General features: G+C 36.0%; 1 protein-coding gene across 1 annotated transcript in view; it reads right to left on the reverse strand.

Moving 5' to 3' along the window:
• LOC149552286 (DEAD/DEAH box RNA helicase family protein) overlaps positions 1 to 26273 on the reverse strand; it is a 182159-nt gene that overhangs the window by 58759 nt on the left and 97127 nt on the right. The window contains exons 13-15 of the mRNA XM_089787805.1: positions 7167 to 7265; positions 6851 to 6906; positions 6577 to 6679 (exon numbers count right to left, since the gene is read on the reverse strand). Coding sequence (XP_089643931.1) covers positions 6577 to 6679; positions 6851 to 6906; positions 7167 to 7265 — 258 coding nt within the window. The remainder of the gene's footprint in view (positions 1 to 6576; positions 6680 to 6850; positions 6907 to 7166; positions 7266 to 26273) is intronic.

Below are 26273 nucleotides of genomic sequence, written 5' to 3' on the forward strand. Positions count from 1 at the left end.
TTAGTCATTGACAAGTGTGAAGCTCAACTTTTTGGTTGGTTCAAATTTCTTGTTTTTTTGGTGCTTTTGAAGCTTTTTTCAATTTTTTGGATTTGTTTGAATAATATTGCAAATGCAAAATGCAACTATGAATTAATCAAATGAACACTTATAAACCCAAACACATAAGCTGATAAAAAATTGAATTAGTTTTTCTTTCAAGCCAAATGGATAGGCATGAATCGTACTAGGTAATTGGAATCCAATTACTAAATTCTGAAAACCTATAATTCTGAAATCTTCATCTAACCTGCACTGTAGAAGGCTTCTGCTGTATCCATACTGTACTCAAGCTGAAAATGATGAATCTAAGCAACTAGGCATTGACAACAACTACTAACTCCCCGCCATGAATGATATCGGCCCCCAGGAATGTTATACAATCACTACAGATGCAAATTCAAGTCTGAAAAGACTTATATTTTGGTGGAACTACAACCATTAATTCAGACTTGTTCATTCATATGGTCGATCTGAACCTGAAGCAACTATTGGAACCCACACAAATGCGAAAATCTCAAAGAAAGCCCCTTCTTCAAAGGTGACATCAGCTACCACAGCTGGTACGACTCTGGAGAAGATGAAATAATTCTGCCACTAAATATCTTCTGCTGCCAGGATGACCGATCTGCCTGGGAATGTCTGCAACAGTACACCATTTCACAAATCGTACCCAAGATGCCCAACAAATACTCATTGTTGTCATATGGCCTGTAGTTATGGGCTGCAAATTCTGCTCTGCAATTGTGGATGCACCAATGTTGTCTTTTCCAATCAGATCTGCAACCACCACCCAAAGGTTTACACAAAATCCAACGCCACACAGCTAAATCCAGCTGATAAAACAGGTAAATCCACCATGCTAACAACCTGGACGAACGTCCGAGCTGGTAGATCTCTAGATTTTCTGTTCTTGAGATCAAAATCTGCTGAAAACCCCTGTCAATAGAGTTCTCCTCAAATCTGACAATGAAATTATAAACTTGGATGATGATGAATGAGCCCAAACTTATATGTTATTTGAATAACAGAAGGTTAAATTAATATAGTGAAGTAATATAAACGTGATATTGTAATCACTTTTTAATAAAGTAATGAAGTTATTTTATAATTAAAGTTGTTTATTTATGAAAATGGAACAATTATTACAATTTATTCTATTATACAATAATAATAATATTACTTTATAATATCAATTTATTTAATTCCTTAACTTTTGAAATATTAAGTATTTCCCTATTAATCCATAGATTGTGAATCCGGACTCAGATTTGAATTCTGTCTGAAGTGCCATGATCGCTAATGAAGATTGGACCCTCCAGGCTAACTAGTAGTTTTCCCCTAAAAACTAGGGTGTTCCTAAAAAGTAGGTGATTAGGCCTGTCAACTTCAGACTGAATCCCAATGGTTCCCATCTGTTGTGTGCACCATCGGAAGGTATGTCAATGAGCTGGGATTTCTTCCTTAAAAATAGGACATGCACTCAAAGTCTCCAAATGTTCACAGAGATCTCTGGATGCCTCTTAGACAACTCCCAGACAATCCCGAAAAGATAGGGATCCCTCCTAATTTTTAAAAAATTGTTGTCAACTACTTCAAACTGACTGGAAAGTTCATGTCTGACTCTCTACACCCTGTGTGGGTTCCCTCCACTTTTATCGCCTATGAGAACCAAGATAGTAGGCCAACCATGTTCACCTACCTATCTCCTAGAAAGGGCACATCACATTTAGCATGGATTTCAGCTGTCTTGTTTGGTAGGATCTTGTTCATTTATTGTCCATACAAGTATAAGATTTCAGAGTAAGCATTGTTGTCAGAGAATTAATGTGGTCTTACCTAATCAACTGCAAGAGTTGAATAGAGGGAAGCACTTTGTCCATGAAATAGAAGTCACAATGAAATACTTGGGGCTGTATTCTTATGTAGAGACAACTTTGAGCAAAAGGGTATAAGTGTCCTTTTCTATACATAGTAATTTTTCCTCTTTCACTCTCAAGGTACTTTTCATTGTGACAGAAGCATTGCCTTAAACCTTTGCTAGCATCAATGCTTCCATACATAAGCTATAACAAAGATGATCAAATTGCTTACCATTAGTTATTGAGCTGAAAACTACAAAACTCTAGAAACCACATGTAGTATCCAATGTAGCACCTATCTCATTTTTGTAATTTTCACTAGGATCCCAAATCAATATTGGGATTTTGTGATTCCCAATCCTTGATACTTCTTGTGAGTAAGGTAGCTTGTGTTGCACCACTCTAATATTATTACTAGCTATAAAACTTGAATCAAGGGATATCTCATCATCCATCTCAAAAATTGGATTATCACAAGATATATATGCATCCATCTCAAAAAGTGGATTATCTAAAAAATGTTAATCAGCCCCATTCTTTCTTTCATCCTCATTTGATATTGGAGAGTTGTTAAGGGAGGGATTTGACACATTTGTATCTATGGAACCTTTATTAGCTAAGGGTTGTGAACCTCATTTGATTCTACCTAGTCTAGCAAGTCTTGTAGGTTCTTTCTGGATTCACTCACCTTAGTTCTAATCATGTCCAATGCCAATGCTTGGGCATTCTTTGGTGTTCACTATTGGTATTGGGCAAAGGATTAGGTGCAATTTGAGTAACTTTGGCATATTTGTATAATTTGTATTCATTTGAGCATCAAGCTCATGGTTTTTTCCCGCTAGACTCTCCTTTGCATTTATCATAACTGGAAAGTCCTCTGAAATAGGCAACGACAAGTTTCAATAAGGGTTTCCATATCATGATTAGGGCTAAATTTGAATTTCTCAATGGCCTTAGCTCAAAGCTAAGGTAGTTTGTATTTTGGTGCTTCTTTTTTTTGTAGAGGACGCATGAGTTTAGGCCTCCCATACGGAATGTCCAATGCGCGCGCGCGCGCAAGAGAGAGAGAGAGAGAGAGAGAGAGAGAGAGTAATAGCCTTGCATCCATATGTGGCAATGTAATGTCTTTGTTTTATGTGGCTGGGAACCCTAATGCATTAAACAAATAATAAATTAAATTTATTAGATAATAATATTAATGAAGGCCCTTAGGCCAACTTGCTTTGATTGGTTGTTTATGTCTTTGGAGCAGTTATACACTTGAGCCGACTTGCATCATAAGGAAATATTAATAATTATTTTGTATTATCTTGGAGGCCGACATGCTTTATATGACTATCTTTAATTCTTGTTGAGCTGACCTAGTTTAGCAAATGCCTATATATGAGGAGGAGGATTCAGTTGAAGGCGTCAAGAATATTATTTGTCAAATGCATTAAACAAATGCAAGCTTCACTCCAAACGCAAACATTGGAGAAGCTTGTAAAATGGAGTAAATCCCTATCTAACTGAACTTCATAGTATATTTCATTTGCAAAGCTCCTTCATTTGAGTTGCATTGCTTCCTCATGCCTAAAGGGAAAATTCAAGTGAGGTTGCTGGGAGCATTTTCAAGGGAGATATTTATCAAGTGATTGTTGTTTGCAAAAGTTTGCTTTAGTGTGAGTTTGTGGCATTCTTCAAAGGATAAATCTGTGAAAATCAAGATAGGTGCGTTGAAGGCTGTCACAAAATCTAATTTGGAGTTCAACATCAGCCCACGTGGAAAACTCAGAATCACCTGGCAGTTCAATGCAACTCTGATAATCAGGCAGAAGCCATATTGAGCATGTTTGAGGCACCCCTCTAAAGACAACTATAAAAGGCCACCTTATCAACTGCCTACCAGCATAATCTTTTTTTGGTTTGCTTACCAGTTTCTTGATTAAGCTCTGAATTTATATTAGTCTGCACACTATCGAGAGAAAGTTACATTTGGATAATGCTGCCTACTATAAGGTCTGATTCATATGACATCTATATAAGGCCCAAATTTGGTTTATGAAGTTCTACATTCCTAAGTTTACTGTTGTTCAATATTATCAAACAGTTCCATATTGATTTAGCTTGGAATCATTAATGTTTATAAAACCCAGAGGCAGTTATTTCAGTGGTATCAGAGACACCTTCCTGCCAGACTGAGAGGATTTGGTGATGCAGCTCCATGAAAATAAGAAGCCATGGATCCAATGGCATTTTTTCTGTTATCCACCGCAAAAATGCTAGGAAGATGGAACTCAAAATCCCTAATAGAACGACAATCAGAAGAGCCTAGCAGGTAAGTGGCCAGATGTCATGCCAAAAAGATGAACTTTAGGCCAGCCATTTATCATAATTTGTCCTCTATTGACTGTTCTGAGCTTCAAATGAATGTGTGATAGATAAGAAGTTATGGGGAGCGACCCTACAAGGAGAATTTTGGATTAGAATGGTGCGATCCAAAGAGCTACACATTTGAAGCCATCAAAATCTTTGAAGAGTATTTAGGTCTGATCAAATTAAATCCGTTTCTGTTTGTTATGATTATTTGAGTCTTGGGAGATATGGATGGGGTAAATCTAAGAGAAAGAGAACTTTATGACAACATAAGATGAATGAGAACAGAGGAGAAAAATTTTGCAGTGGCTGAAATGGAGAAGAATGTAGGAGCACAAGAAAGGAGCAGAGTTTCACCTTGAAAAACAGAACTCCTCTTCAACCTAAATGTTTGGTATAGATAATAGTGCCTTGTGTCATGATGATTCACAGAATATGAGAAGGATTGGTCCATGGAATAAAATGCAAAATATTAGTTGTGATGAGGTGATGACTGGTTTGTTTGAGATTGAGAGACATGAAAAAGAACTAAAGGTTTATTATGAGAAACCAACGATTATGCACTCTGATCATATGGAGGTGGTCAAAGAAGCATTCACACTCTTCAGTTCCAGGGTGATAAGATCAGGGAGAGTTTGGAAGAGGAACGTTTATCTTAGTGTAATTCATAGGAATGCTAGAGCAGTGATGCAAAGGTTGATATGAGATCCTAGTATTCAGTTTTGGTATATGGGTGTAAATCTCTTGAGGACAAGCAAATCTCCGGGATGAGGGACTAATATCTACTTTATATATGGTTGGGTCATCCAGCCCTGATACATTAAATGAGCAATAAATTAAAAAAATTAGATGAAAATATTAATAAAGGCCCTTAGGCCAACTTGTTTTGCTTGGTTAGTTATGTCTTTGGAGCAGTTATACACTTGAGCCGACTTGCATCATAAGGAAACATTATTAATTATTTTCTATTATCATGGAGATTGGCATGCTTTTAATGATTATCTTTAATTCTTGTTGGGATGACCTGTTTTGGCAAACACCTAGATGAAGCAAGGATTCAATTGAAGGCATCAAAAGGTTTATCTGTCAAACAGATTATATGAATGCAAACTTCTCTCGAGACACGACCTGGGAGAGGGTCATAGATAGGACAGAATCCCTATCTGACTCAACTTCATAGTATCATTTCAGGTTCACTTAATGAATACAATCTATGAAAGACGGGAGTTGAGGACAATCAAAATGTACAGTGTGGAGTACCGATTAGAAAGCTAGAACGGAAAAAGCCAAGTACAGCTGTGACCTCTATTTCACTAAGGCATTTCAGTTCCTAAGCTCTTCAACTGTGTTTCAAAGCCTCCAACATCAATCGGAAATTGACTGAGTAAAGAAAAATTGCAGAATCTGTATCCTTGATAATTGTATCTCTAAATGATGCATCCTAGGAAGAATAAGATCAAGAATTGCAGGTGTTATTGATTTGGTTCATTTGAATTTCTTTAATGCGACTGTCATGCCCAAGGTGCAGCTGTGAGTACAGTGAAGGATGAAAACCAAGGTTGCACGGGGATGGGGGTACTTGCATACTTAGGATACCAGTACGGGTACAGGTACGACTATTTTACAAAATAGGGGTACTTGGGTATGTCAGACTTTTTTTTATATAATTTAATATTTACAGAAAATATGAACTTATGAGTCAACAATGGTTTTTCAAAACAAGAACAGTGATAAAGTTTGCAAATGTAATGTATTATTTTCAGTTTTAGATTTGCATAATAGAGAAGGCAGATTTTAAACATGAACAAGAAGATCATAAATCATATAACAATGCCATATTGCAAATGATAAACTGCTGACTTGAATAGTGACAAAGTTTACTGTCAATCAGCATTGTATCAAACTTTCAGATTGATTACGTATTGAATTAAGCTTTGATAAACAACAAGCTGATACACAAACAAAAAACCGAAACAAAAACAAAAATCTTAGTCAAGGTCTAAACTATGACACTCTCCACTGAGTACCCAGTACTTGGGGTATGTGTACCCAGTACTTGGGTACATGAGTATGCGTACCAGGGGTGTAGGTACGTGTACCAATGCAACCTAGATGAAAACCAATAAGACATTATATGCAAAATAGAAATCAAGTCTAGCTCTATTTTAATTTTTTTCTTATCTGTTTCTTAAACAACTTGCCTTTCTGGATACAAGATAATATTTCTTGCTTCAAACTGAACTTGACTTGTGCAACTTAAGGCCTAATGCATTCCATAAGACTTGTCTAGTCAGTAATCTCGTTATCCTATGGAGTTTACCTGCAGCCTTTCTAGTTCCTTCAACATATAAGTAACCTCCAATCCCGTATCATTAGCTAAAGTAGGTATTTCAAAGACATAGTGCCCATGCTTTGACTGGATTCTGGAGAACATTCAACCATTTTTTTGAAATGTAGGAGAGTCAGAAATACAGATTATAGAATAAACTGGAATATCATTTGAGAATTAGCGGAAAATATTTAAATATGATAATCATGAGAATGAAGAGAGAATCATGTTTAAAGCACCACTTTAAATTCTAGAAAAACGTTACCTCTTAAGAAGTGCATCCATCAACATACTTTTCTTTGCTAGTAAATTTGGCGAACTCTGTTCAAAAAACCACATTGTTGAAAACCTCAAATTGATGGTTTGTTCAGCTTCTACAAATAAACTCTTTCAAAGATATCAATATGCAGAGACCCAAACATTGCCTAACAAAAAAAATGATGCACATAAACCTTAAACATTAGGAAGGTGAATGGCATGTGTCTATCACTCAAGGATAAAAGGTAAGCATTTTTCCCTAAATTATAAAAAAATTCCCTATACTAAATGTATAAACATCTCTGCTGCTCTAGTAAGCACACCTTGTGAAAAGACAGAGAACAAGTTGCATTTAGTTGGGGAAGCATGTGTAAGTATTGCACCTCTTCAATATCTAGGAATGATAAAATTGTCTCCATAACCTGCACCGAAAGAAAAGCATACAAGAAGACAAAATATTGGTCAAAAAGGATCATTTCTGTCTAACAGATGTAAAAAGTATATGAAATACCAGTTTCCTGGCACAACACAGCTTAGCAGTCAGACTGATCTAGACTTTTGTACCATTTTCCACTTCTCTAATCAATCTATTTCTAAGTGCCAAACAAAAGTAAAGACATAAAAAGAGGTGTCATAATTATTATATGGCAATATATACAAATATTCTAGTCATTAATCATGTGTAACATTATAGGGAGCACCATCTCCATTGTCTCATACTTTAAAATGTTTCCATTCAGGTAACAATTGGCATAAATGTGCCAATATCACAAACGATACATGATATAGTATGTAGCATAGCATAGACACAAGGAAATCAAAGAAAGTCATATATACACTGCTAAGATAGGGAAAACAGAGAACAAAGAAATCTAATCTAGAGTATATTATAGAAGTATGCTGTTACACTACTGATTTTTCATTTTATCTTTTTGTACAAAGTTTCTTGTCCCACTTATTCTCCTTCTCCCCCATTTCTGTTTTGTTAGGAATAATGTCTAAACCTTTGATTTCCTAGCATTGATTATTTAATTATTAATGTTGATATCATGTTTATGATGTGCTTATGTAATTAAGTTATATGTGCACCCAATTATGTCATTTGTGGGAGTTGGACTTTGAGTTGTCTTCTTACATGTGAAGTGGCATGGGTGACATGGCTCCTATATTTTTAAGAGGTAGGTGCCCAACTTTGTATGAGTTGAGTGGAGTCCTTTCAATAGTAACTCACGTCATATTGTCTGTTAACAGTGACAGGAACTATTATAGAGGTGTCAATTTTGGAAATCATAAGACAAGGAATTTTGCATGTAAGTGCATTCCATGAAATATTAGTTTGCATCCAAGTATGCGATTTTCCTATTAAGTGGATAACTTGCATGTGTAGATCATAGTTGGCAGGTTGCAGCTTTGCATGTGCAGGTTTAGATAGGAACCTTGCATGTTCATCTTCAATCTTGCATTCGTGCAGTGAAGAAGTTGATGATATGTAGAAATCTTGGGCATACCATTTTGGAAGCACCTATTTTATTCATAGTAAACTTATATATACACTTATTTTTGGAATAATATAATGTTGTATTTATAAGAACCATTATGTCAACAAAAATTACTCCAAAATCTGTAGAAGTGTAAAGACTCCTAAAAGAGCCTAACTTTACAATTGAATTGTAAAATCTACCTACTGATCATACATTAGATTGTGTTTTAAGGTGTGAGGTTTCACTCACAAAGCTGTTGAATGTATATGTTTGCCATATTTGATGTTCATCCAAATATGTAACAATTAAAAGGTGTTGTAAAGCTCTGCAACTTCCTTCTCTCTGGTTTCCAAATTTCAAATTCTCACTTCCCTACACATGGTCGACACCCATGGAGGGGACCCTGCCCTTCCTCACGGGTGGGGCATCCCAGACTGTTGCATCTTTGGGAGCCCTCACCTCAAATTCTAAACCCCATGTTGGCACTACTGAACCTGCTAAAGGGTGATAATGGTACTGATAACAAAGTGACTGCTGGAACTCTTGTTCCAAACCAGAGAAATCATGGTATTGTTAACATAGAGACTGCTTTGACCATGTCATGCCCAAAGATTAGGGCAACAACACAACAACAAATAATTTATGAGTACTAATGTTAACTAAGTTTAAGGTGAAGTGCAACTCTGTTTACAACATCCTTGCAAAAGTGGAACATGACAGTCAAATGTACACTATGAGGGGTATCATGGCCTAGTGTCAATCATTTGGTGGTCATACCATCATGATTGACCTAGTCAACCTCAATTTGCAACCCCAATATGGGTTTTTAGCTAATCGTAACCTAAATGTTTAAATAGCACTTAATTGCAATCACCAATTAAACTCTATTGATAGCTCAGGTTGAAGTTTGACTATGTCTCAATTGCCATTTAGCTTAAAACAAAATCCTAAATTTAAATCAATACAATATTGAAAAAGGGTTTATCAATCCCTAAAAATGAAAGGATAGTCTAAATCTAAGTTGCCGGTTTGGATTCAAGTTCAAATGCAACTTCGAGATTTGGGTTCAAAATTCGTTTGAGGTTTTTTGGGGGTGGGTTCGAATTCATTTTGGGTTCATCCAAACAAAAACATATGTTTTATATATAGATATACTGTTGTTCTGCATTTTGTCACCACAAAATGTTGGTAACGGCACGAAACTTTTTTAAGTTAGTTTCACGTATCTCTAAGTTCTAATTTGATATTCAATTGTTTGATGTTGATCGATTTGATAGTCAATTGTTTAATGTTGATCGATCGATCAATTTCAATTTGTATATCAAATTGTTTGTTGAAGGCTTTCATCAAGTCCATTTCATTTTGCTTTATGTCGAGCCTTTGCTTGATTTTTTATGCCTTCATCATCCTTTTCTTTGCTTTTGAGTTTGTGCTTGTTGGTTTTTAGTCCTTTAGTTTTGCTCATGTCATACCTTTTGCTTTTCCCTTCGATTCGGTCTAACCTAGAGCTCAATCGAAGTTGTCAATCAAGAGATATGCCCATTTTAGTGCCTCAAAAGTGGACCTTTTTGGTGCAACAATACGAATTAAAAATATGATTTTATATTTTTAATTTGACTTTCACTTTTTGATAAATATAACTTAAATTGACTTTTTGTTATGTTTTTAAGTTACTTCAACTTTAAATTTTTCACTTTAAGTGACTATAGTGTACTTTATGTTATAATTTTAAGTTGAGTTACTTTTTGATTTTTTACTTAAAGTCACTATATAACTATATAGTTTCAATTTAATTTTTTCTTTTTAAATCAAATGCTCATGTAAATGTTACTTTTTAAATGATGTTTATATGTTGAATTTTTAAATATGATATATGAATATTGTTTATGACCCATCTAGTAACATTTTTATAAAATTAAGTGGATAAAATGACTTTAAGTTATCAAAATTGGGCATTTTATATGCAATTACATGTAAAATCCATAAAAAGTGGACATTTTACATGTCACTGCATATAAAGTTCAACTTGGTATCATAACTGGACCTTTTTGATGTCATTACATTAAAAGGCTATCAAAAGTGGACCTTTTTGATGTCATTGCATCAAAAAGTAAGTTTTTATGTCTTTGCATCCAAAATGTGAGATGTAACTTAAAATGTACATTGCCCTCCAAAAGGTGTGATTTTGATCACTTGCACATTTTAAAACATGTCATTGACCCAAAAAGGTCTGATTTGCTTTGTTGAAGGATTTTAAAACATGTCATTGACCTCAAAAGGTCTGATTTAAACTAAAAACATGTTTCAATATGTGTATTGCCCTCCAAAAAGTCTGATTTTGAAGAAATGTATGTCTTTGCCTTCAAAGAACTCGATTTTGATCATTACGAGAGATTTTCTTGATGGATTTGCATGAAATATTTTTCATTGGAGGCATTTTTCTTGGCAATGAGTTTTCATACATCAAAAATGAATCTAACATAAGAAATAAGCAAATAACTCCATTTTCTATCAATATTTTTGCTCCAATACAAACCGATTTGGCTTTATTTGGTAATTACATTGCATGTTGGCGCATGATTTGATGATTAAACATCAAATAGATTTGTTCATGCACCTTGGTGAAAAACATTTTTCACCAAAAAACATCTCAAGCACATGCATCCCAAAAACGTTGGATCTTGGAGCATTCTTAAGGCACGTTTTGGCATCTTTTAACAACTACTCCTTGATCGTTGCCTTTTTCCATTCGGATTTGTAAGAGGTTGAAAGATTCAAACGTTTTTGGAGAATTTTTCAGCATTGGAGCATCTTTCTCCTTTATTTTTGGCACTTAATCTTCATGTAAGTGGATTTCTTCTTTCTTGCAATTTAATTTGTGTTTATCTTGCTGATTTTACGCACATAATTGCTTGATGATTGCCACTTGTTGAAATCTATGCCATGGAAAGTGCATTTTGACTTTAAAAATGAAGAATTTGTTCATTTTCATGTTTTTGGTTTTTTCCCAAGTTCCAATTTCGAATTTGAGTGTTGAAGTGTTTTGCATCTGAGCATGTTTGAGTCACTTTCCAAAGGTACGTTTTTCTTTGTGTTTTTACGTTTTGTATTTGCTTGCCGGTTTTCTCCACTTTGGAGAAGTCACAAGGTCTTTCCCAAGAACTTGTTGCTTCCCTTCATGCAAAAGCATCATCACGTTCCATATTCCGTCTCCATGCCACAACACCTCACCTCCCATTTGACGTATGTGATTACATGTTTTCCATCTCATTCACCATCCGCACATGCATGTAATCTCATTTTCCGCTTTCATTTTCACTCATCTCACTTTTTGCATCCATTCCCACGACACGATTACACGAAATGCCTTACGTGTAATTGCATCCAAAAGGTTCGATTTTGATTAAAAGTCACTTTTTTAAAAGTCAAAAAGATGTCATTTTCATCTTCCATGTACTTTGACTTCTCATTTTCACCAAAAGTGACTATAAAGCTCATTATCCTGAAAGATCCCTGATGGATCTCTTCTGCTGATCTGCTGTAATTTTATATTTTTTAAATATGTTTTCCTGTTTATTTATGTTTTCTTGCAGAACTAGACAAAAGTGTAGAAAGGTTTGTTTGTTTTTTATGGTTTTATAACATAGAAAGGAATAGGGAACAACAACCATGAAGCAAGACTGAAATAAATAAAGTATTCGGTAAAAATCAGAATTATTGCAAACCGTACTAGGCAGATTTGTCTGAATTATAAAGCCAAGCAATAAATCCAATGCATTTCCCAAAGTTCACATACAAATTTGATGTCAAACTAGAAGGTGAAGATTGTTCTCGAACCCAACATACATTTGGAGGTGAATACAAGCAATACTCTATACACCACGTGGTGTATCTACTACAAATGGCGTCTCACAAGCTACAATGAACTACGTCCCAACTAGAAAGATGATATGACACACTGAAACCCCAATGAGAATTGATGCCTCTATCCTTAATCACCACGCACAATGCCTAAAAAATTCGGTGCCAAAGATTGCTGAGGGCTACGTCTCAGCCAATCACTAGCCTGGGGTTTGCATCCCAGACTAGAAATCGCCCATTCAAAGCAAATTCATAAACAAGTTGTCAACTATGCAAAAGATAATCATAGAATGAAGCTTCCATCTCCTTATAACCCCTCTCAATTGCAAATCGAACCCTAAGTGTCTCCAAGTGGCGTTGTGTAGTGAAAGTACTATAATTTCTTATTTTAAAGTGGTCATGTTACTAGAAAATGACCTTTTTCCTCATAGACAGAAATCCGTTCACTGAATTGCCCTAAGACCAAAGAGAAAGATTTAGAGCATTTTGCGACTTTTTCAACGAGCTATCACACCATAGGATGCACATCCAGATGAGACCAAAAAACCCCTTATTAGGAAATATTAAAAATATAACCCAAATAGCCACAAAATGCCCAACTGACATCACAAACCATAAAATCATCCTGTCACCTGTCTGTGACTGAAGTCAGAAATCAAGGATCCACTAGCAGTCTCATCCCTAAAATCTAGCAATGCTCCTAAAATTTAGGAAACAAGCTCTATTCCTCTAAAACTGAACCCAAAGAGTAATCTCATGGAGACCCAACCCTGGGCATGATCATACCTCCTAAAAAGTAGGAACTGCCTTCTAAAAACAAGGAACGTCTCCCAACTGATCAATAACTACCAGAACATTAAGTCCCCAACACTGAATAACCATACTGGGTCTCCATCCAACCCTGTCAGCCTACAAGACCCCATAATAAGCTAACTCACATGTCTCTGCTAGACTGAGCTAGAGTGGGGACATGACAATCCTCCCCTCTCGGAGATTGCTTGTCCACAAGCAATGAACAAACTCCTGTTGCGCCACTCTAATATACACTCCTGGGTGTGTGAAATGAAGCAACACATCAAGGATCGCCCAATCAAATGCACTGCATAGGATAATACCAAGATCCCACACTAGATGAGAGTGTCCCCACAACCAAGGTGGTAACATACTGGAATCCTTGTGAGAGAAGGCGTCAAACAAAACAACACCCGGATTCCAACACCATCTGAACTAGCACCCATCCATAAAGTATAAACAAGGATAACTGGAAACCTCTATCATACCATATCTCTCTGCAACCACTGTGATACCACCACAAAAGTAATAATCATCCAAAGCATCATGTCTACTAATACCCACATCATCCTGTAACCATGATCCCGGATGAAGTCTCTGTGATATAGATGTGATAGCTCATGTCGGAAATTGCTTGACATAATGCTGGATCATTTGTTGGTCACACCAACCAATCCTCCCAAACTGCTGAGCCTGGTGCCTACAGTCAATAACTCTATCCTCTGAAGATGGAAGCGCACTATCGCAACACGAATAGTATAAGTCCTGCTTCAATATCCCCATAGCCTTATGAAGAGCATAGAAATATGCCATGGAAAATCCTCCACTATCCTACTCATCAATCATAAGAGCACTCCAACTGAGTGTAGATAACATCTGTCGAGTGACATCAAAGTAGTCGACCACTATGTCTACCCTCCTATCATCAACCCTGAGTTGTCTAATCAAGCGATGAGGAGTCTGAAAATGATAGTTCTCAAGCATGTGTACTACCTCTGAATCTGCACTATGGTAGAATACTGTGTCGGAGTCATGTACATCGCTATAAGGAGTATCCAGTATGCATTAACTAATGCATGAATCCTCATTTATAGTATTGCAAATTTGTACCTCTGAGACCACCTCCTCTGTCAATGATGAAACTGTTGTCACCACACTATGCTCACTCTCATCAGCTCCCCATGTGTCAAAATAATCCTGACCCTCTGTATTACTTCTTGTTCCATCCAAATTAACGCTCGCCTCTTCTTCCATTGGAAGAAATAAAGATCTAATGGATGATTTTCTTTGTTTCCTTGCATCATCTATCTGATTATGGCATTCTTTGACTCTTTTGAGACATTGTCTTGCTTGGGCAGCAAGTATCTTTGCTTGCATAGCTCTATCTATCCAATATTTATTCAACTTTTGACAATGTCTTATATCATCTACCCCAAATCAAAGTTGTGGGAGCCTCCTCCATGCTTCCATTCCAATCATCAAACAACACCCCATCTTGATTCTTCACATACTTAGATAGAAGTGGCTCAAAGAAATCCTCAACTTGGCTTCTATGAAATTCAAAATCAGACTGCTTGCATACTAAACTTGTCATCACATTCTTAAATTGAATACTATTATCAACATCATTACCTCCATTTGAAATAAATGTTGCCTCATGATTTGAACTGCTGTTGCAAATTTCAGAATAGGCCTCACACCTTGGTGTCACATTTCCAACATCGCTAATGGTTTGTCCCCTAATTGTAATCTCTTCCAATTTGTGACCAATGGCTTCTTTATTATCATTTAATATTTTTTTCTCTTTTTGCTGCTGAAAGGAGCTTGTAGATACCCAATTATCATCTGCTTCAGGTACACCCATAAATTTTGTAAAGGAAAGGAGGTTGCGTATCTCCTTAGGAAGAGAACAATACTAATGGTAGCTGCTCATAACCGTAACATTGAATGTCTTGGCAAGAGGCATCTTACTTGTGTCGTTAACGAAGATGAAACCTTAGAGCACCCGTTTTTATTTCTAGCCATGGTAGGTTCCTGGTCTATTCCAAACCCTTGCTCAAGTTGAGCTCTCCTACAAGTATAAAATCTGTGTATCTCAGCTCTTGGATGCATAGATTTGTATTCAGTCCACCAACTAGTGACTACCTAGATACTAATATGAATTATTAAAACTTTTGATCCAATACCCAGATTCCAAAACAAATTATCAAAACTTTCTAGCCAACACCCAAATGTCAAAATGAATTATCAAAACTTTTTTATCCAATACCTAGATGCCAAAATGAATTATCAAAACTTTTTAGCCAGTACCCAGATGCTGAAATGAATTATCAAAACTTTTTATCCAATACCCAGATGTCAAAATGAATTATCAAAACTTTTTAGCCAGTGCCCAGATGCTGAAATAAATTATCAAGACTTTTGTTGAAACTTGTTGTGACAATTTCTCACAAACCCTCCAGGCTAGCAGGATGTAAGCTCTGATACCACTGAAAGATCCTTGATGGATCTCTACTGTTGATCTGTTGTAATTTTATATTTTTTAAATCTATTTTCTTGTTTATTTATGTTTTCTTACAGAACAAGACAGAATTGCATAAAGGTTTGTTTGTTTTTTATGGTTTTATAACATAGAAAGGGATAGGGAACAGCAACCATGAAACAAGACTGAAATAAATAAGGTATTCATTAAAAATCAGAATTATTGCAAACCGTACTAGGCAACTTTGTCTAAATTATAGAACCAAGCAATAAATCCAATGTATTTCCCAAAGCTCACATACAAATTTGATGTCAAGCTAGAAGGTGAAGATTGTTCTCGAATCCAGCATACATTTGGAGGTGAATACAAGCAATACTCTATACACCACGTGGTGTATCTGTTGCAAATGGCGTCCCACAGGCTGCAATGAACCACGTCACAACTGGAAAGATGATATGCCATGTTGAAACCCCAATGAGAATTGATGCCTCTGTCCTTAATCACCATGCACAATGCCTAAGAGATTCGGTGTCAAAGATTGCTGAGGGCTACGTCCCAGCCAATCACTAACCTGGGGTTTGCGTCCCAGAGTAGAAATCGCCCATTCAGAGCAAATTCATAAACAAGTTGTCAAATATGCAAAAGATGATCATAGAATGAAGCTTCCATCTCCTTATAACCCCTCTCAATTGCAAATCGAACCCTAAGTGTCTCCAAGTGGCGTTGTGTAGTGAAAGTGTTATAATTTCTTATTTTAAAGTGGTCATGTTACTAGAAAATGACCTTTTTCCTCATAGACAGAAATTCGTTCACTGAATTGCCTTGAGACCAAAGAGAAAGATTTAGAGAAGTTCGAGACTTTTCCAGTGAGCTATCACACCATAGGAGGCACATTCAAATGAGGCCAAAAAACCCCTTATTACTCCAAAATGGCTAATAACTAAATCTTATTTAATTATTAAATGCTAACTTAGGAAATATTAAAAATATAACCAAAATAGCCACAAAATGCCCAACTGACATCACAAACCATAAAATCATCCTGTCACCTGCCTGTGACTAAAGTTGGAAATCAAGGATCCACTGGCAATCTCATCCCTAAAATCTAGGGATGCTCCTAAAATTTAGGAAACAAGCCCTATTTCTCTGAAATTGAACCCAAAGAGTAATCTCATGGAGACCCAACCCTGGGCATGATCATACCTCTTAAAAAGTAGGAACTATCTCCTAAAAACAAGGAACGTCTCCCAACTGATCAATAACTGCCAGAACATCAAGTACCCAACACTGAATAACCATACTGGGTCTCTATCCAACCCTGTCAACCTACAAGAACCCATAATAAGCTGACTCACATGTCTCTGCTAGATTGAGCTAGAGAGGGGACATGACATATCCCTTTTCCATTTTCCATTTCCATCCCTCCATATGCATTTGCACCTTCATGAGCAAATACATGCATTCGCATCTCATCTCACCTTCTATCTCCCAATACATGTTGCACTTACACGTATTCATTTTTCATACAATAATGCCTTGAAAATCTTACGTCACATTTGAAAATCACCAATCTTCATTTGCACGAATTCCCATGCATTCCACCTTCACACATTCACATTTCATTTCGTTTCATTCCATTTTCCATGTTTTCACCTTCATAACACTTCATTCCGCTTTCCGTTCATTTCATTTTCATCCATTGCATATGCATATGATTTCTTTTAGATCATTTCGTCGAATCTACCAAGTCTCCAATTTGTTTTCAAATCTTTGTTGATCACAAATCAACTTGTATGGCGATTCCATCTGATGATGTATTTATGTTTTGGGATTTTTGTATTGGAATACAAGCACAAGAAATGTCCTCACCATCAAAATCCAAACTCAAAATGAAATATCAATATGATAAAGAATTGACTCATGCAGCTCCCTCATCAGTCATATCTATTCTTGATAACATGATTGACACAAAGAATGGTCATGTGGACGTAGCTGATTTTCTGCAAAGAGTTGAAACTCTAGTTGGCCATGAAATGAAGTGTATCAAAAGAAGTAACATTCACTTGGTGTCTACTTTCCCTATGGTGACCGTAGAACCTAATTTCATTCTTAGATGTACGCGGCATTTTACTCCAAAGACAAAGACTATTAAAGGCGTTGACGACAAGGTTAACATTAGCCTTGATCCTAAGGTCATTGAACAAATCTTCAAAATACCACATAAAGCAAAATGTGCAGATTTGACCAAGGAATTATCTTTGGCGTGCTGGAATGAGCAGAAAGGTAATTATCATAAGTATGTAAACCTATACTGGTTAGACAATAAAAGAAATAACTTCTCCAAATGGCCAAAGACTGTTCATCAATCTCACTTCAAATAAGAATATAAGGATCTCATCATCCTTCTCAGTAAAATTTGCGGTCTCAAAGTTTCTACTAATTTTGAGTCATAGATGTATAAGTTCATGTTTCAAATCATGGAGAATAAAGAACACATCTTTTGGAGAGAGCTCATTAGTATTGCACTTTGCCAGCAGATACTCAATGTGGGAACTTCAATTCATTTCTACATGAACTCTTACCTTGTTTACGTTGCTGTTGCCATGGGATCTTTCTCTGGCCTCTCAACCAAAGGAGACCGTCTTCAAGTTCCTATTTGGGATTACTATGACCAAATCACTTTGGCAAATAGTGAATTTCATTACAAAAGAGTCCAAGATGCCTTCTTTGGGAATTTCTAATGCTTTTTCAATAAACAATTATCCATCAAAAGAGTATCTAATGCGGCATGGGAGAAGGTGAACCAATACAGTTGTATTTTCATTCAGTTTCCAACTTTCACATACTTCAAAGGCGAGTCGTATACCTTACCTAGGTATGCTACAGAACGAATCATCTTGATGGAGCTAGCTAGATAGCTCATGGACGTGCAGAGTGAACAGCATGCTATGCATAAGCTTGGTTTCGGCATTACCTCAGCTAAACCCTTGGCCATTGGTAACTATTCGATCAATTCTGTACCTAAAGCAAAGAACACGAAAGTAGAGTTGCAGTTGATCACCTTGAAGAAGTTCAAAGCCAAATTTGACTTTGATTACCGATAGATGAATTCTCAAATGAAAAGAGCTTACACTCATGTTCATCGCATCGAGGACATCTGGATTGATATGAGGACAGAGCTTGACATCATGAAGATGGACTGCTGCAAATTAACCCTGCAGCAGATAATCGATCTTAACATGTTGGAGATCCCTTCAGATTTCCAAGTTGAAAATGATGGCAACATCCTTGATCTGGATTTTCATCAAGCCGGATTTGATAAAAAGTGGTCTTTTCCTATCTAGTCGCAACAAAAGGAAGGTACGTCTATTATGGACAGATTTCAATCCATCTTGGTAAACACCAACAAATGGTTAAAAAATAAAGGCCTTAAAAAACTAAATCCTAAGATGGGCTTGGATTGTGGAAGTTTTGGTCTTACTGGCAGGAAGTCACAGCTGGGAATTACAGGGAAAGATGGTGCCTCATCTTTTGATGCTAAGAGTTCCCTCAAATTCAAATTTAAGGGTGGAAAAGGAGTCAAATCATCTCAAATCTCTAAACCAATTAAGGAATCAGAAGAAGAATTGGAAACAGAATCTGATAAAGAAGATTCAGATGAAGAAGGGGAAGTCATGATCATATCTCCCCCAAAGCCTACTCAAGCTTGTGCACCTTCTATACATGAAGAGCCTTTTCTGCATGAAGTAGATGACAATGTGGATTCATTCTCCATTGTTTTCACTCCTATTCCAGTCTCGGAAGTCAACAAAATGACTCTTCCTATTTCTTCTACTACTCCTCACATTCCTGCAAATGAACAACATGAATATTTAGCAAATGTATTTGAGGATTTTCCAACTCTTACAAGTGGTCAAGTTTCCCAACTTGATACGTCTTTGACAGGTTTTGAGCTTTTCATAATGGAGTCTTCTCAGCATGTTCCTATGCCTTCAGCTCTGCAAACTGAATCTTGTTCTATTGAAACAAAAATACAATCTGGATCAATGCCAATGGTTTCCATTGTATCTACTTCTATAAATGAAGGTTTCAGCCTGCCTGAATGGTTGAGCAAAATAACAACGAAGAGGAGAAAAGCGGTTGATCCTCCAGACAATCTCCCTGTCAAGGACAAATCCAAATCTTTGAAAGATAAGATTGTTTCAAGGATTTTGGTTGATTCAGATAAAACCAAATTTGTTGAAGTTGTTGAGCCTTTGTTGGACAAACTTGTTGAGGAACTTACTCGTTCTGATTACAAGTTTACTAAGGTTGAAATCAGAAAGCAATCACGTTTGAATTGTTTGCAAGATGCTCAAGATGCATTGGCTAATGTATCAAAGAGCAAATAATGAGCTATGGGAAAAGAAAAATCAACTAAAACAAGAGGTCGCTCATCTAAACAAGGTCATTTGGCAACAATCTTCTCTAAGTGTTGTCCTTATGTCTCAAACATCTAAGGAGAGAAAGTTGATTAAAGCCGCCAAGTCTTGGATTTAGGAAATCATTACTAAAGGAATTTGAGCCACCAAAAAGACATTTGCAGTTCTTGGGCGCGTCAAAGAGATGAATGAAATGGAGCGAAATTTAATTTCTTCTTTGACTCAAGAAGCAGATAATTTGAAAGAAATCCTTTATGATTGGGATGAAATGGTAAGATCTGATCTGGATGCCTTGGTCTCATGTGACGTTCTTCCGTCATGTGAAATGTTCTTCTGATTTCAAGGACTCATTGGTTACAAAGAGGAAACATTAAGGAAGCTCATCACAAAGTTGCAAGCGGCCTTTGGAGATTGTCAAGCAATTGAAGCAAGTGTGAAATGTTCTTCTGATTTCAAGGGCTCATTGGTTACAAAGAGGAAACATTAAGGAAGCTGATCACAAAGTTGCAAGCGGCCTTTGGAGATTGTCAAGCAGTTGAAGCAAGTGTTACTTGTGATTTGGAACAGATGGGATGCCATGTAATTGATAAATCTAGTACTCTTATTGCAGTAGGAAGACTAAAATCAGAATATACAATCAGGATCAATGTTGATGTAGATTCTAAAGTCTTAGGTTCACTCACAATGAACAAGTTTGTCTTTTATAAATCCTCGACGAGACACTTGTTAGATACTATGGCAGCAAATTCCAAAGTTGTACAATTAGCATATGCAAATGCAATAAGAGTTGAATTCATATCAAAGACTGTGGAAATTGCTAATCTTCCCACAGTGTGTGACATCATCATTAAATTCAAGGCACTAAGAAACAATCTTTAAGATCGTTGCTTTTGTTTTTATTTCATGTTAGTAGTTGTAAAAGGATGCATTACATGAAAAAGTGTAATTACATGTAATGTGAGTTACATGTATGTAAAAGGATATAATGCAAGTTGCATGTAACCCTATATTTTCTCCTGTAGTTAGACTAGGTCAAAGTTGGTTGAGTTGCTCCACCTTTTTCCTCCACCTTTTTCTCAACTCCTGTACTTATATAAAGGAGTGCCCCCTCATTGTAAAATCATCATTATCTTTATGCAAGAGAGCTCTAGAGAAATTGTGCCAGCAGAACTTTCTTTGTGTAAACACTATTTTGAGAATAAGTAAATACAAAGGAGCATTTGAGACTTAACTTTGATTAAGTGAGATTGTTACTTGCATGAGTTATAAGCTTTGTCTATAATTCATCTAAGTTATCTTTGATTCATGTTATCTTGTGTTTTTGGTAATTGTATCTCATGAATTGAATAAAAAAGAGTTAAGAAGCAATTGGAATCAGAGCTTTGACCAAGAGCAATTGTGGAAATATATAGCTAGAAGCTTTGTCTATAGCTTATAATTCTTTCTTAATTCACAAAATACTTAAGTTCTTTTTACTTTTAGGATTCTTTGTGCCCTAATTGTAAAACTTTTCCATATGGAAGTGCGACCAAACTTAGAGCCAAACTGGTACATTTTCAGCTAGCCTTTGGGTTAGTGAAGGTTTATCGATATCACTGTTTCCAGCTCTTGATGGAAGTGTATTTAGGGATTCACCCTGCCCATTACTCGCTTCATGAGTAAGTGGATTTTCTCTTGAAAGATAAGAAAGGATATTGGTAACACCCATTTTATAATAATTTCTCGACCTCTTGCTTACCTTGAGTTGATCCAAGGAATGATGAGAAGGGGGAGCCTTCCCTTTAAGGTAGGAGAGACTCTTCCTCACACACTGTGGTTGCTCATCCCATTTTGCAACTGGATTTTTACCCAAAACTGTCGGTTGCAAAATATCCACCCAAAACATACATACATACGAACGGACATATGTACATGCATCCATATATGTATGCATGTACGTATGTATATGTTGTTGGATGCAATTGATTAATTGTGTATTGTCTTTGATGTTACACAAATGTCATATCATTATCGGTCAATATATGTCGAGCTCACTCAGGCAGTGAAGACAATTTTCTGTGACTACCGAATGTTCCTGTGGTTACCTAGTTCAGAAGGCAGTGTCTACCGAGTTCACTCGGGCGTCGAAGGAAAGTTTGCAGAAGATGAGTGTTAACCAAGCTCACTCGGTTTATGAACAAAAGTTAGATGGAACCAGTGTTAACCGAGCTCACTCGGTTGCCAAAGGATCTTTGCAGATTTGCAGTGTTAACCGAGCTTCTATTGGTTAACATAGGAAATCGTTTCCTGAGTTAGTGTCTATTGAGTTGTGTTGGCTAACAAAGGATTTTCTTGTTTTGGCATATTAAGCTTAATTGATTTGTCTATTGGTTCTAGTCGACTGTGAAGATGAATATTAGTTATTCTAAGTTCTATATGAGCCAACTTGACAATATGAAAGATATAAGTATAAGGTCAAGTTGAGAATTTGGAAGAGTGCAAGTGTAAAGATGTTATGGATGTATTGAAGATTTAATGATGAAGAGAGAAGGTGAATTTGAAGGATGAACAGAATATCCTTATGGAGTAGAAAAGCTATATTCGATCAGGAAGGATCAAGTACAAGCCAGAACACAAAGATCTGTAATCAACAATTCAGTTGCATTCAAATCAAGTCATCTCATTGTTACTCTCTAACCATTGTAGCAGTGATCTAAATCTCTTAACAGAGTTGGCTTAACAGCTATTTGTAAATCTTCTAACAAGGTTGTAGTTCTATTAAATTGTCTTAAGACCTCTAACAAAGCCACTCCTAACAAGGTGATTATATCTTTTAACAGGGTCACACCTAATAGTACATTTTGTTATCTTTAACAAGGTTGGCTCCTAACAAGGCTCACTTCAAAAGAATGAAAACAATAACTAGTTGCAATTGGCGGTTTTTCCCAATTTGGGTTTCCTCGTTAAATCCTGGTGTCAAATGTGTTCATGCTATTTTCTTTTATGTGTTCACAAGTTAAAGTAAGGGTAATCACAAATAAAATTTAAAGATTTTCAGTAAATACTGAGTTACAACATTTAATGTGTTTACCGAGCATCAACAGTATTCAGTTTTCAGACTTTATTTTGTACTGATATCTAAGGGATCTAGGATTTATTCTAGTAGTAACTGATTCACCCCTCCCCTCTCAGTTACTCCTCTTATATTTCCAGCAATTGGTATCAGAGCTTTTGGTGCTTGTAGAAAAGGTTTTAAAGACCTAAGCTAAAGATCAGGATATCTTACAGAAGAGAGATTCCCAAGTTGAACAGAGACAATTTTGCAGCATGGCAAGGACTTATGAGGTTGCATTTGGCTACTATCAGTGACTCGGAATGCAAATATCTTAATACTGAATACAAGACTCCCACTGGAACATTATCAATTCAAGATATTGCTGAAAAGAAGAGTCATAACATCATAATGATTGATATTGCATCTGTTCTTAGTTATGCAAAATTTGATGAAGTTAAAGACTGCAAAACAGCTCATGAGATGTGGACCAAACTAAGACATATATGGAGGAGATGACAATGTAAGAAGAGCTAAGGCTGAAAGTCTTAGAGGTCATTTTGATCAGATGAAAATGAGAGAAGATGAGAACATCGCAAAATATGAGGAAAGAATCAAAGCAAGTGTAAGTGCAATCAAAGCATCTGGAGGAGACATTGAAGAAAAAACAGTTGTAAGCAAGGTACTTAGAACTCTTTTTCCTATTTATGCAATTAGAGTATTTGCTATTCAATAGATGAGTTGTGATCCAAATAATAATATATCTTTGGATGCTCTAGTTGGAAAATTGATAGCTTTTGAATTAGATAACTTTGATAACTATGTTCCTAGTTCAAAGGTTATTGAGTCTTCTTTTAAAGCCAAACTCTCTCTCAAAAAAAAGGGTAAGAAATCAAAGTCCAATCAATCAAGAAGTGAAAAAGAAGAAACAAAAGAAAGTTCAAACAGTGATCTTGAAATTGTTGAAGCCCTACTTGCAAAAAAGTATTCTAAAGGCATAGGAAAATACAAAAGTAAAGTTCCTCTGATCTGCTTTGGTCACATTGCTGCAAGGTGTCCAAACAAAGAAATCAAAAATGAAAAGATAAGCAATAAGCACAAAGGCAAGAAGGATTCCAAGAACTACAAGGACAAAGGAAAGAAATCTTGTTTTATAGCTAAAGATTCTGATAACAGTGAAGATGAAATAGTATATATTGCTGTAAAAAAATGAATCTAATGATGAAGGAGATAAGATGGCACTTATCTCTCATGTTAGCAAAAATGATATATGGATTACTGACAGTGGTTGTTCACATCATATGACATGAGATAAAACAAAATTTGAGCACATGGAATATTATAATGGAGGTAGGGTGAGATTTGGAAACAATGAACCTTGTACCATAAAAGGGAAAAAATGTATTTCATTGACTAAAGAACTTACATGTGACAATGCTTATTGGGTTGAAGGACTAAAGCATAATCTACTAAGTGTGGCACAGTTGAATAACATTGGATTCAAGGTAGAATTCATAAATGGACAGGCCAAACTACTAGACGGAAAAGGAAATCTGGTTGGATTTGGCAAGCAAACAAAAGGTAATCTATTTTATCTTGATCTCAGTAAATGTTCATGTTTTATTGCTCAAGTAAAAGAAAGTTGATTATGGCACAAAAGACTATGTCATGTAAACTTTGATAATCTGGTTAAGATAGGCAAACATAGAAGAGTACGAGGTATTTCCAGTTTGAAGAACCCTGATATGGGTTTATGCAAGAATTGTCAAATTGGTAAGATGGGAAAGACTAGTTTCAAAAGCAAAAACTAACAGTCAGAAGAAGTCTTGGAAATTGTTCATATAGACTTATGTGGACCTATTGGAATAGAGAGTTATAGTGGAGAAAAGTCTTTCATTATTTTTGTTGATAACTATTCTAGAATGATGATTGTAATGTATCTAAAATAAAAATCAAAAGTCTTTCAAAAGTTCAAATGGTATCTGGCAAGAGTAGAAAAAGAAACTAGAAAGAGATTGAAATGTTTGAGATCAGACAAAGGTGGTGAATTCATCTCCAATGAATTCAATAATTTCTGCATTGAAAGAGGAATTAAAAGACAAGTATCAGCCACTGGTACACCACAGCAAAATGGTATAGTTGGAAGAAGAAACAGATCCATCATGGATTGTGCAAGAACCCTGATGATTGTAAAGAATGTTGCTATCAAATACTGGAAGGAAGCTATCAACACTGCAGTTCATACCTTGAACAAAGTACATTTGAAGAAAGACTCAAACAAAACTCCTTATCAACTATGGTATGGCTACAAACCTAATGTAAGTTACTTAAAAGTATTTGGCAGCAAATGTTTATCTTGAAGGAATCTAGAAAAGGCAAATTTGATGTAAAAGGTGATGAAGGCATATTTCTAGAATACTCCTACAGAAGTAAGGCATACAAATGTTTGAATTTGTCTACTCATAAAATAATAGAAAGTGCACATGTAAAAATTGATGAGTTTGCAAAAAAGAGAGAAGAAAGCAACAAGGAGCCAGAGAATTACAAAAGATTTGTTTACTATGAATCTGATACCCTGCCAAACTTATCTAAAAGGAGGCTTCATCATCCGAGTCCCCCAAAATCTCCAACAGTTTTCGAGTTGCAAATAGTGCAACCTGAGTCACAGTTTGAAGGACCTGAGTCATAGTCAGAGGCTGCCGAGCTAGTTCCAACCAAGTCTGATGGACCCGAGTCACAAACAGAAGGAACCGTGCTTGATACTGAAGTTCTTGATGAAAACAGTGGAAATCATTCAAAACCCAAAGAACCTGTGTTAGCAAGATATATTAGAAGACACCATGCACCTAATCAGATCATTGGAGACAAATCTGATGGAACAATGACAAGAAGCAAATTAAAAGGTACATGTTTACTTGCTGAATTTGAACCTAGAAATGTTAAAGATGCTCTGGATAATGAAAGTTGGGTTGAAGCAATGAATGAAGAGATAGAACAAATAGAAAAAAACAAAACCTGGACTCTTGTTCTTAGACCCAAGGATAAAAATATAATTGGCACAAAGTGGGTGTTCAAAAATAAGCTAAATGAAGATGGAAAAGTTTCCAAAAACAAGGCAAGACTAGTATGTAAAGGTTATTCTCAAGAAGAAGGTATTGATTATGGTGAGACTTTTGCTCTTGTTGCAAGATTAGAAGGTGTTAGAACTTTACTAGCATATGCAGCACACAGAAGATTTAAAGCATATCAAATGGATGTTAAATTTGCATTCTTAAATGGAATTCTTGATAAGGAAGTCTACATTGAATAACCAAAAGGTTTTGTAGATCCTAGCAAAAGAGACATGGTTTGCAAGTTACACA

Source organism: Cupressus sempervirens, chromosome 6, assembly GCF_028749045.1.
Source record: "Cupressus sempervirens isolate cs-2001-9-10 chromosome 6, ASM2874904v1, whole genome shotgun sequence".
Classification (NCBI taxonomy): Eukaryota; Viridiplantae; Streptophyta; class Pinopsida; order Cupressales; family Cupressaceae; genus Cupressus; species Cupressus sempervirens.